The 13,222-nt window shown below is 38.9% G+C and overlaps 1 protein-coding gene across 2 annotated transcripts in view; it reads right to left on the reverse strand.

Moving 5' to 3' along the window:
• The window catches only part of ME1 (malic enzyme 1), a 192,965-nt gene that overhangs the window by 93,895 nt on the left and 85,848 nt on the right, over window positions 1-13,222 (reverse strand). For both annotated transcript variants that reach the window (XM_082668816.1, XM_082668815.1), the window contains exon 6: window positions 5,796-5,899. In XM_082668816.1, coding sequence (XP_082524942.1) covers window positions 5,796-5,899 — 104 coding nt within the window. The remainder of the gene's footprint in view (window positions 1-5,795; window positions 5,900-13,222) is intronic.

Here is a 13,222-nt window from a genome sequence, read left to right on the forward strand (position 1 = left end):
TATGATCCTGGAGTTCAGAGGAGAGGTACAGACTCCAAACACAGATTTCGGAGTCACAGATATAAAGATCAATGACCAGACGAGGTCACCAAGTAACGAGGAAAGCTCCAAGCCCTGGAGTACGGTAAAGTATAGAGGTCAAGGGAATGAAAAGAAAGAAGCCAAGGGAAGTGTGAAGGAGCAACCAGTGAGGTAGAAGGAAAGCGAGCAGGGTGTGCTATTCTGGAAGCAGAGGGAAGAAAATCATGTACTAAAAATGTTCAGTGAACATATCCGGGCATAGAAATTATTTCTTATTCAGGATTATTTTCTTAACCTATATTCTCAGATGTAGAATTACTAGGACCAACTGGTAAAATCGTTGAAAAGGCAAATACTAGGGAAACAGACCTGTGGTACTCCATTGGAGCTGCTACTTAGTATCCAGGCTAATCAATCAATACTTTCTGAATTCAGTTTTCCACTGTTAATGAATTTACCTAACTATAATCAAAGAGCTCCTATTAATTTTCAACAAAAGTACCATGACTAAAAAGTATCATGACTTTGACAACGGACTTCATAGAAGAGGTAACTGGTATCTATAACACTCATCTGATTTATATAAATTAAGTCACTATTATTCTCAGTCCAATTTCCTGTTTCCTTCATTGCATTCACTATGAATTTCATTCTTTCATTTGCTTATATTTTCTTGTCTATTATCTGTCTCCTCTAATAGAGAAGCTATGTGAAAGGCAGGGATTATTTTTGTCCGACTCAGCCCCATATCCCCAGCACCAAACACAGTGCCTGGCTTTCAACAAATGAATGAATGAATCAAAACAATGAGAAATTAAAAACAGATTGACACGACATTCTTACTGGAGAGATCTAGCTTCTGTTAGGGCACAGTTGCCTGGGGCAACTCAATGGTTTGCTCCAATGACCAATGTTTCCAAAGCAAAAATACTATGCAGAGGCTAGCATCTGTCTATCATCTGACTTATAACAGAATATCAGGAATATGGTCCACCCTACAGATTCTAGCACCTGCCTTTATTACAAACCGTAAAACTTTTTTTCTGCCTAGTTTTCATCTTAATCTAAATATCACTGTGTTATGGCTCTCAGATCCCCCACTGTTGCCCAGGGGTTGCCTCAGCTACAGAGAACACTACACCATAGGTCACGCTCTTTCTCAGGGTGACACACATCCAATGACTAACTGATGTAGGAATAGAAAGGCTTGGCTATCTCAGCCCAACTGGGGCCAATTCTGAAAAGCCACTGTAGTTGCAGAGTTCCCCGTGGGGCCAGAAGAAGGTGTCTTGTGCTGCAGTTTTTCCCTGTGCCCATTCCTGCCGCCTGGGTACCCCTTCCACAGGGTAGGGCACTTCTTATAAACCTCTGAATAGTAAAGGTCGTTTCAAAATATGTTTCCCAGGTAACCTAATCTGTGACAGACGGTACCAGGAGTGGTCTGAGAAAGCAGGTGATCAGATGGGGCTTTGGAGCTAGGTCACTAGTTGCCTGGCTGGCAAAGAGGAGCCCAATCCCAGTGGAACACAGAGAACCCCTGGCACAAGGTGGCTATCCACCTGTTAAAGCTCTCACCAGAGGTAGGCTGGGATGGTATACCAGCAGAAGGGGAACAGTTTAGCCAGAATGATGTTTGAGAAACATAGGAGAAATAAAAACTATAAGGACAATGGAAAAAGAATATAAAAAGCTAAGGGCAATATATGTATAACTGATTTACTTTGCTGTACACCTGAAACTAACAGAACATTGTAAATCAACTATACTCCAATAGAATTTAAAAAAAAAAAAGAATGCATGTGTAAATTTGAAGGAAAAAAAAAAGCTAAGGGCAAGTAACCACCAACAAGAAAGCCAGAGGAACTCTCCGGTAGATACAAAAATGCTCTCAGATCTTGCAGCTTTTGGGCAAAGAAAGGTAATGGCCAGGAACAGGGATTAATCGTCAGAGTAGTCAAAAACTCCCTAACTTCCAGGCACAGAAGATGTGCTAAGTCAGGATCCTGACTGGAAAAGAACAGGATCCTGCCACATGGGATGAGATGTCTTGTTTGATGCCTCCCAAAATCCTGAATTCCCAGATTCCCCAGAACTTTCTGAACCCACAAAAGTGGCCTGCTCCTTCTTTTTTCAGGATGATGTAGGTAGAGGCTTCTCTCCCGTAAGACCACCTGTGTCTCTGTAACCCCCCATCTGTCCACCGTCACCTCCTCTCCAGAAATTTTGGCCTATACAACTAGGGTTATATCACAATATAACCCACCTGGGATGTAAGACGCCTGATAAAGGAAAAAGAAAGAGGCTATTTATTTGAGAAAGGAACTGCAAGATCTAGCAAGTTTACATTAGCAAGGAGAGTACATCTAAGATTAAATTCTGAGGGTGTTTAATCAAAGGGGCTGCAATTTAAGATGAGGTAAGGGAGAGTTTATTGATTTGAGGGCACTGTGCTGAGATGCAAGATTTACAACCAGCAAGAATCTCAGGAGACGGTACAAACTGGCTACTAGGATGGTTCCTAAAAACAGGGGCCAAGTAACAGCTCATGTAATGCTGAAATGCTAAGAATGCGGGGGCAGATGGCAGAAGAGGGGAGTACAGGCTCAGAGAGTGCATTCTGGGGTGCACATGCTACATAAGGCCAGAACCCCACTGGATGGTGATGTTGCCTGGGAAGGTCCAGAAAACACACCACTTACCAAAGCCATGAGGAATGTATTAGTGAGAAGACATCTACATTACTAGGTTCTGCATGGTGGCTCTCTTCTGAAGGTCAGAAGTGACAGAGGAAAGGTTTTTATGGAACCAGGCTCATTAACAGCAATGGGGATAATAGAACCAGATGAGGACCGGAAGCCACCAGAAGCCAGGTAGATACAATCATCCTGAGGGTGGTAAGGTTGGTGTGCAGGGGGTGCTGACCCACAGTTATTGACCTAATTCATAGAGTATGGCATCCCTAGAGACAAAATAAGAAGCTAATGAGGCTACTATTCAATAGGTACATTCAAAAGAAATCAAAGACATATGACCACAAAGCTGAGGGTAGCTGCCCCAACGAAGTCCCAATCACATGCTCAGTTTCCAAACCTTCGCTAATTTTTGGACTCACTGATGGAAGAAGAAGCCTAGTCTCCAGAAGGCAGGATCTTGCAACACCATGGCCAGAACACAAGACAGGGCTTCCCTGGTGGCACAGTGGTTGAGAGTCCGCCTGCCGATGCAGGGGACACGGGTTTGTGCCCCGGTCTGGGAAGATCCCACATGCCGCAGAGCGGCTGGGCCCGTGAGCCATGGCCTCTGAGCCTGTGCGTCCGGAGCCTGTGCTCCGCAGCGGCAGAGGCCACAACAGTGAGAGGCCCGCGTACCGCAAAAAAAAAAAAAAGAATACAAGATAATAATTCCCCCAATCCTTCCCCAAACGGACCTATAGTCCTTTATTCAAGCCACTGTGCACTGGGGACAGGGAATACCCAAACATTTTGAGGGCACAGAGTTGACAGTGATACCAGGAGACCTGAAGCATCAATATGCTGTCCCTCCACGTTAGAAGCGTATGGAGGCCCGTAATTAATGGTGCCCTGGCCAAGGTCTAGTTCATACTGGATCCACTGGGACCACAGTCCCAGGCGGTGGTGATTTCCACAGTCCCCAAATATAGAACCAGGATAGACATATACTTGGCGACTGCCACAACACCCGTATCAAATCTTTGGCCTATGAGGTAAGATATGTAATTGCAGAGAAAGCCAAGAGGAAGAAGTTGCAACTGCCCCATCCCAACCCTGACAAGATAGTAAATTATAAAACCAACATAATGTTGCTCGGGGAGTGGGGAATGGAAATTAGTTTTTCCTTAAGGGTCGAAATAGCATGCAGGGGTGGTCCCAAGGCTGTTGGCCGGTCGACGTTGCAGCTCAACTTCTCTTTTATCCACTTCTTTTTCTGTCCCCTCCCCCTCCAAAGGGGTTGATTCCAAGCATACTCCTTAATATCTCCATCTCAGAACCAGATTCCTGGCTAAGCCAACTTGTAACAGGCATTTTCCACCTTGAATGTAAGTTGTATTTCCTTTTTAAATGATCTTGGGCTTATCTTCAGGACTACTCCCCAATTTAATTTGGTAGTACTAGGTTTCATTACTAGAAAACTTTTCCCAAAGTAGTGTCCTGCCAGGAAGTGTCTTTGAAAAGTCTGTGGGATTTTTCTCTGGGAAGAGCCCAGAAGTATAATTCCTGATTTATAGGTGGTCTCTGCATTTTAAATTATTGTTGACTCTTGTCAAACCCTATTTCCTTATTATAGATCCTAGGTAACCTCTCAATTCAACATTTAAAAAAAAACAACAACAGCTTTTCTGATTCTAGACTGACACAGCTTATTCAAAATTAGCTTTTCATCTGGAAAGCTTTTCATTGATTATGGAAATATTCATTTTATTTAACAGCATTTAAGAATATAGGCCATACACGCTAAGTTCATAACTTGTTTTAACAGCTTCTTTGTAAGTATATTTAAGTTATCGATATAAAGATAGATTTTATTTACACAAACAGAAAATAAAAACAAATATGTTGAGAATTTCCTTTTCTTTCATATAGCCTTGCAGTATTCTCTATACAATCTCTTGATTAATGTTGCTACCTATAAAGTTACACATAATTTCAAAAACTTACATAAATTTTACAGGGTAAGGAATTTAAACATGAAAAACTACTATCAATTAACTGTACCATGAAATCTTGAACTTAAACTGTAGAGTTTCTCAACTATTTCTATGAGTAAGTGTAGTTTATTATAAGTTTAAGTTAATAAATAATAACAATAAATAAATCAGTAGTAGTCCATACTAATTGGCAAATATATTCTGCACAAAATCTCGGGTAATAAGAGATTCAAAATATTCTAAATACTGTGCAAGCTGATGAAAGCATTTTCGGCTGTTGAATTCAACTTCTTAAAATTAAACCTTGTAATAAAAAAAAAACAAGAAGTATGTCTATAGTTACAATTGATTCTAGTGATGAGTTCATTTCTATGAAAAACCAAAGCAACATATGTGTTTTTAAATAGTACATGGTTTCTGTGGCTATACAGAAACAAATGGGATGGCTGTCAGTATGACAAAATTCTCTCAGAACTTATTACTAAATTATGGCAGAAGTCTCTACCTTGAAGGAAAAAAACTGGATAATTTTACAGTAGCCCTGGGTCCACAATTAAATGCTACCTAGACCAGGTGAAATATTGTACTGCATCTTAACCAAATACAGTCGATTTAATCAGAGATTCATGGATCTTGCTCCATTCTGGACCCTGTGGATTGTACTAACTCATGCTCACTTCTTCCTCTGCTTCTCCTACCGCAAGAGTCAGATTCACCCACAAAGATGACGGAAGACCAAATTTTACCAGCAGCCAGAAACAAAGTACAGACTGCCAGTAACCATGAAAAGGCTTGCCCAGGTAATTCAGTCACTAGCCACTGCCTCATTCACCATAATCATGCCTCCCGAACAACAGAATCTGAAGATTCTTGTAAGAAAAAAGTATCTTCAGGGATAGAAACAGAGACAACTTTTGGCGGGGGAGACACATGAGATTATCATTCGGCCAGCAACAGTTATGAGGAGATATATATATTTCATTCAAATCACTTCTAGTTGTTAAACATACTGCACCATACTTGGATATTTTTACAGTTTATTATGTTAGGTTATCTTTAAGTTTTTGAAATTTAACTTAAAAATAGATAATCTAAAGATTATACGTACTTGGAAGAAACTGCCTCCATGAATTCATCCAAGAAATCATCATATTCAGGACCTCTCACTCTTCTCTGCCGGAGTCCAATGTACAATGGATCTTTAAGTAACTCCTATTTATAAAAAAAGTTACCGTAAGTATAGAAATAACTAAAAGCAAGTCATTTACTCTTTCTGAGTGAACCTCAGTTTTCTCATCTGTACAAAAAGGATAGAAATGGAAATAAAATCTAGCTATACTGATTCAGAATTAACCTACAGAGTTATTATTTAGTATTATATATAATATAGCTACAGTGCTTATAAATAAGAATATGAAATATAATTACTAAACATTTAAAAGATTCTTATGTTTTTACTGTTATTCTTATGTCTTATTCTAGAGGAGAGAAAAGGTATTAAAATCTCTCAGTTGTGTAAAATTCAAAAGGCAAAGCTCATCACATAGAAAAACAATACTGAGATTTGAAGTATCATATTAGCTTAGGAAATGGAAAGACAGCAATTCCTTTCTTAGATTTTTTCTAAAACTGATACACACACACACACACATATATATATATATACACATATATCAGGCAACACTACTCTGTTTAAGCTTTAGAATAGGTAATTTTTTAATAAAATCAGTTTTTAATTGAGGTATAATTTATATACAGTAATATGCACCCATTTATAACAAAAGCTCCCAGTAAACTAGGAATAGAAAGGAAATTCCTCAAACTAATAAAGGGCATCTGTGAAAAACCCACAACAAACAACATATTTAACAGTGAAAGACTGAATGCTATTCCCCTAAAACTGAAAACAAGACAAGGATATCTAGTCTCATCACTTCTATTCAACACTATGCATACTAGAGATCCTAGCCATTAAAATTAGGCAAGAAAAAGAAAAAAACAGGAATAAGGATTGGAAAGGAAGAAGTAAACTGTTTCTATTTGTACACACATGACCATGTACATGGGAAATGCTAAGGAATCTATCAAAAAATTCACTAGAAATAATACATGAATTTAACATGATTGTAGGATATAAGGTCAATTTACACAAATCAAATGTATATCTATATACTAGCAATGAATAGTTGAAAATGAAATAAAATATACAACTCCACTTACAACAGCATTCCAGAACATAAAATTCATAGGGACAAATTTAACGAAACATGTGGAAGGCCTATATACTGGAAAGCACAAAATACTGCTGAAAGAAATTACAAAGACAAACTTTTTACAGCCTGGGAAAAATGGCAATCTGTTTGACATAACAGTGAAACAATTGACAACACTGCCACCTTCAGTAACCTAGAATAGAGAAGAATGTACCTAACGCACTTGTGAATCTGACTAAAAAGATTTCCAGGCAGAATGCTGAATGCATAAACTGGCTGTGTGCTAAGGTTAAAACGGACATGAACTAAAGAAGGAAATGTTCAGCTTGTGAGCAACATTTAAACAGAATATAGAGGACACAAGACTTGCCTGCAAAAGATTTCCAAAGTAAAATAAGGCCTGTGGTCAAAGAACAAATTAAGTGTGTGGTTGTAATAACTCTTTTGAAAGCTTCTGAATGATTTAAAGTGGAGCCTAGGAGACCATTTTGCCTAGTTCAGTGGAACTGGTACCACAGCACTCTGATATGTCAACCAATAATAGGGAGAAGGCCTATTTTGAAAAGAATTGTGAGTAGGGCCTTTATCTAATGTAGTAGACTATAATCTGATATACAGAAAGCCAAAAAGAAATTTTTAAAGGTACTGTACTACTTGGATTAATTGACACAGAGACACTTCAAAATGAAAATACTTCACTGGATCCTCCACTTTCCACAGGCAGGAAGCAGACTGAGAGAGCCATTCTGATGCAATGGGGCCATTTCTTATGGAACAGGAAGACTATCTCAGAGGACAGAGCCAAGAACCCAGACAGAAGAGCCAAAAGCCTAGGAGAACAATGAACTACAGAACCACTCTGAAGAAGAAGAACTGGGACTCTTCAAAGAACATTCCCTGCTCCTCAAGTAGGTGGCCTGGCAACATACGTCCACTGGGAATTCAGAATTGCTATGAACTACTTAGAGCCATATGACTCCTATTCCTGCCATTCTGAAAGGGAGTGTTGACTGCAGTCATTCTGTCCCTGCCTCACCACTGTATGCTTGGTACGTGGGAACATACAGGAGGAACCACATCAAGGAGCAAAACACGAGGGTCTTCATTTGCATCTAGACCTGATTTAGATGACAGGATCCTGAACTGTGGGCCTGCTGTTTTTCCTGGGATGACATTTTTGGAAACCTAGGATGGAGATGAGCATGTTTCACATGTGGAATGTGAACAATGTGTGAAGGGTGAGAATCTCTACAGAGAAAGGCTAAGCTGTCCCAAGAAGTCCAGCCTCCCCAGCCATCCCAGGGAATCAAGAACATTAATAAAACAGCAATTATTCTAAGTCACTAGGTTTGGAGGTGGTTTATAGATAAATGATATGGTTTTGCAGGTGTGGTTATGTTGTTAAGAAGGTTGAACCATCTGAGTCACCTAAGTTGGAATTTGCTTACAGACAACAGAAACTATAGCCCAGTTCACACGTCTTGCCCTAGTGTAATTACTAATAGTATCCTCTTTCATTGTGAAAGTGCCTTGGTTTGGCCAATACATTATGTGGTCGTCGCACTTATAATGTACTGCACAACAATGGGTTAAGGCTTTCTGGCTAGCTGGAAGTTAGCATATCAAATCATATAAATGTATTTCACAGGAAATGTAAAATCTGAAACAGTACTGTTGTAAAGCCCAGCTGTTCCTTGAGGCCTAAAAGCTTTAAACAATCTACTGGCAGGCTTCTGAACAGTTGATGTTGAAGTGCCAATGAGCTACTAATGGCTGCCAGAATTAAAATACTTTCTCCATGTCTGGGACATAGTTGGACTTCTAAAACGTGAATTAGAAAAAGAACACAATTGAGAAAAGATGTTACATGTTTCCCTTCTCTTTTCTCTCATTCTTTCCCATGATAGTAATTAAAGTATATCATTAAGAAGTCTGCTACAGTGAAGAGTCAGTTATGAAGATTTATGAACAAGATAAAGCTTTTGAATTAAATCAGGAAGTTATAAAATTCTTCCAGTCATAATGTCTCTGTCAAAAGTTACTCTTTTTTAAAAATTTCATGATAATTAAAGCTTTAATAATGAGTGCATTCTTGGAGATCTGGCTGACAAAAAAATAACATCTACAAAAAGCAATTTAACAAGATTACCCAGTTGTGATAATGGCACCACAGACCAAGTAGCCTGGCACAGAAGTGACATTAATTCATTGGATTAAAAACTTCTCACAGCCAAGAGTAAAAACTTAATAGATCTTTGTTGGAAAATAAATGAAAGACTTGGTATTAAGCAAACACTTTAAAAAGATTAGACCTTCTTTAACAAGAGGTGTCACATGCAATGCATTTGTTGTCACTGAAGACTTACAAAGACTTAGAAGCACGTGAGAAGGAAAAAACTTAGGCTTTGAAAGAGAGTAAAGGACAAAAGCATATGGAAACGTAAGAGAGTTTCAAAAAGGAGATAAGGAGGGTATATATTGATAAAATTAATTATCATACTTCTTAGCACTGTCTCAACTCTGGAACCTTGGGAATTTTTATTTGAAGTTAATAGTAATCACTATCAAGTTTTACCTTGTTCATATCTCTCATTTCTACCATTCCAGTCTAAAGTTTCTGAGAAATAAAAAATATTTTCTCAATATTCTAAAGTTTTTAAAAATCATTACAAAAAGCAGTACTTCCTATCAGAAAATTTGAGAGCACTGAAATGTAAAATCAAAAACAAAGAAAACCAATAAGCTCTACCCAAGGTGCTAGTGGTAGCACCCCACCACCAGCACCTTGATGCATATTCTCCTATGTCCTTTTCTTTACATCTATGCATGTATAATATTACCTGTCCAAACTGGGGACAATATCATAGACTGTTTTATAACCCCTTTTCACATCGGAATATATAGTGGAAAATTTTCACATCACTCACTAGATGAACATTTTTTTTTTTTTACATCTTTATTGGAGTACAATTGCCCTACAATGGTGTGTTAGTTTCTGCTCCACAACTAAGTGAATCAGCCACACACATACACATGTTCCCATATCTCCTCCCCCCTGCGTCTCCCTCCCTCCCACCCTCTCCATCCCACCCCTCCAGGCGGTCACAAAGCACCGAGCTGGTCTCCCCGTGCCATGAGGCTGCTTCCCACTATCTATCTATTTTACGTTTGGTAGTGTGTATATGTCCATGCCACTCTCTCACTTTGTCCCAGCTTACCCTTCCCCCTCCCCATATCCACAAGTCCATTCTCTAGTAGGCCTGTGTCTTTATTCCCGTCTTGCCCCTAGGTTCTTCGTGACATTTTTTTTTCTTGAATTCCATATATATGTTAGCATATGGTATTTGTCTTTCTCTTTCTGACTTACTTCACTCTGTATGACAGACTCTAGGTCTATCCACCTCATTACAAATAGCTCAATTTCGTTTCTTTTTGTAGCTGAGTAATATTCCATTGTATACATGTGCCACATCTTCTTTATCCATTCATCCGATGATGGACACTTAGGTTGTTTCCATCTCCTGGCTATTGTAAATAGAGATTCAATGAACATTTTGGTACATGACTCTTTTTGAATTTTGGTTTTCTCAGGGCATATGCCCAGCAGTGGGATTGCTGGGTCATATGGTGGTTCTATTTTTAGTTCTTTAAGGAACCTCCATACTGTTCTCCATAGTGGCTGTACCAATTCACATTCCCACCAGCAGTGCAAGAGTGTTCCCTTTTCTCCACACCCTCTCCAGCATTTATTGTTTCTAGATTTTTTGATGACGGCCATTCTGACTGGTGTGAGGTGATACCTCATTGTAGTTTTGATTGCATTTCTCTAATGATTAATGATGTTGAGCATCCTTTCATGTGTTTGCTGGCAGTCTGTAGATGAACATTTTTAAACTTTGTGATCTGTACTGGAACTCTGCCCTTCTAGGGAGGATGAACACATTAACAATCCCCCACCCCCCAGTGACATATAATAAATATGTTTATTTTGTTGCAACCAAAGGAACAGTATTATCTTTCCACACATATATGTGTGTGTGTGTGTGTATCTGAAGTATACATGTAAAGTATATAATAAATAAAATATACAGTAAAGTTAAAAATATATAAATATATTTAAAAATAATGTTATCAAGTAGTATTCATTTATATTTCTTTTCTAATATCATTAAACAGTTTTCATAAGTTTACTGACCATTTTCATTTCTTCATTTTTAAATTATCTGTAACCACTTAGGCAATTTGTATATTTCACATTTAACATTTTCTCATTGAATTGTTCTTTGAATACTAAGAACATTTTAAATCTTTATCTGCCACAAATGTTATGAATATTTCCCATTTCAGCATTTATTTTTTAATTATATTTATAATATACAGATAATCATACTCTGCTGCTATTTACTCATTATTTGCAAATGAAAAACCAAATTCTGTAAAGAAATAATATAAACTTTTTGCTCGTTTGCTGGTTCATGTCATCAATATGATTAAGCAATCTAACTGCCAACGCTCAGGCAAGAGCCTCAAGCAATACTTAAAATGTCAGCTTGCATATGAGCTGGCGTGAATGTTAGCAAGCAGCGGAAATAAAAATGATTAAAATTTGACTGCGGTTCAGTAAGTCTGGAGTGGAGCCCAGCATTCTGCATTTTTAACACATGCCCCCAGTAATTCTGAACGGGGTTCGTTCATGGAACGTATATTGAGAACCACTCGTTTCAACCTTAAATTATTAAGTTAAAATAAAATTATTCTACTTCCCCGAAAATTCCTGTCTCGGGTAAATTTTTTTCTATTTTCGTTTATATAATGGGTATTTCTGAAATATATCACAAACTTCAAGGAGTTCCTGAGACTTAACAGCGCATATAAAACCAAACTGTAGACCCCATTCTCTTTCCCAAGGCATTGATGTTGTGCCTCAGAAAACAGATGAATAAATCCTTGATATAATCCTAATTTAGAGAGAGTGAGGTAAGAGGAGACAATGAAAAAGTAAGCACGTGACAATACACACCAAGCTGGGAACTGAGAGATTACCTTCTCTCCTCTGGCTTTACTATACAATATAACGATTAGTACTCATTCAAATGCAGGATCACTTGACTGAGATGGCAAGCAATCCCCATAATATGAAAGGACAAAGATAAAAAGTGAGCGGGGGAGCTTCCCCAGTGGCGCAGTGGTTGAGAGTCCGCCTGCCAATGCAGGGGACACGGGTTCGTGCCCCGGTCCAGGAAGATCTCACATGCCGCGGAGCGGCTGCGCCCGTGAGCCATGGTCGCTGAGCCTGCGCGTCCAGAGTCTGTGCTCCGCAACGAGACAGGCCACAACAGTGAGAGGCCCGCGTACAGCAAAAGAAAAGAAAAAAGTGAGGGGGGTTGAGGGAGAAATGCTGACAACCTAGCTGGGACCATGTGGCAGGCAGAATAATGACATGCCCCTCCCCACAAACCTATAAATACATTACCTTTTGTGGCATAAGAAAATTTGCAGATGTGATTAAAGGTCAGTCCTTAAAAGCGAAAAACCTTTTCTGGCTGTAGTCAGAGAAAGAAATGGGATGACAGAAACAGGGTCAGAGAGACACTACATTGCTGGCTTTGAAAATAGATGAAGGGGACCATGAACCAAGGACTGGAGGCATTTCTCTAGAAGTTGGAAAAGACAAGGGTGTGGAACTCAGCCCTGCTGACATCTTTTATGATTTTAGCCTGTTGGGACTTGTGTCAGGCTTGTGACCTATAGAACTATAAGGTAATATATTTGTGCTATTTTAAGCCGCTCAGTTTGTAGTAATTTGTCATGGTAGCAATAGAAACCTAGTACCAGTCACATTCTAGTGCCAACAATGACTTCTGTACAAGTGCTGAAAGATACATGGCAGGTTCATATGACAGAAAAATCTATAAGGTTTTTCTTTTGTTCAGTTTCTCCCCAACACAGCTGCTTCTTGCCAAACATGAAGAGCATTTTCTAGAACAAAAGGGGAACCTCCTCAACAGGAAGAGGCTTCAACTTTGTGACTTTAAGTTCCAATAAGGATTCCAGATCTAGATACACTGTACACATGAACTGAAGGCCAGACTCAACATAAAGCTAGAATCAGAAAAGCTGAGACCCAGAGCAGCAGTTTAATAAACAGAGACTGACTATGTAGAGACAATATTCTCCCACTCGCACTGCCCATGCCCTCTTGAAGACTGACCATGTGTTACGGGCTCAACTGTGCGCCTCCAAAATTCATATGTTCAAGTCCTAATCCCAGTATTTCAGAATATGACTGTATTTGCAGACAGCGTCTTTAAAAAGGTAATTA

The sequence above is a fragment of the Grampus griseus genome (genome assembly GCF_964374135.1).
Source record: "Grampus griseus genome assembly, chromosome: 13".
NCBI classification, from domain to species: Eukaryota; Metazoa; Chordata; class Mammalia; order Artiodactyla; family Delphinidae; genus Grampus; species Grampus griseus.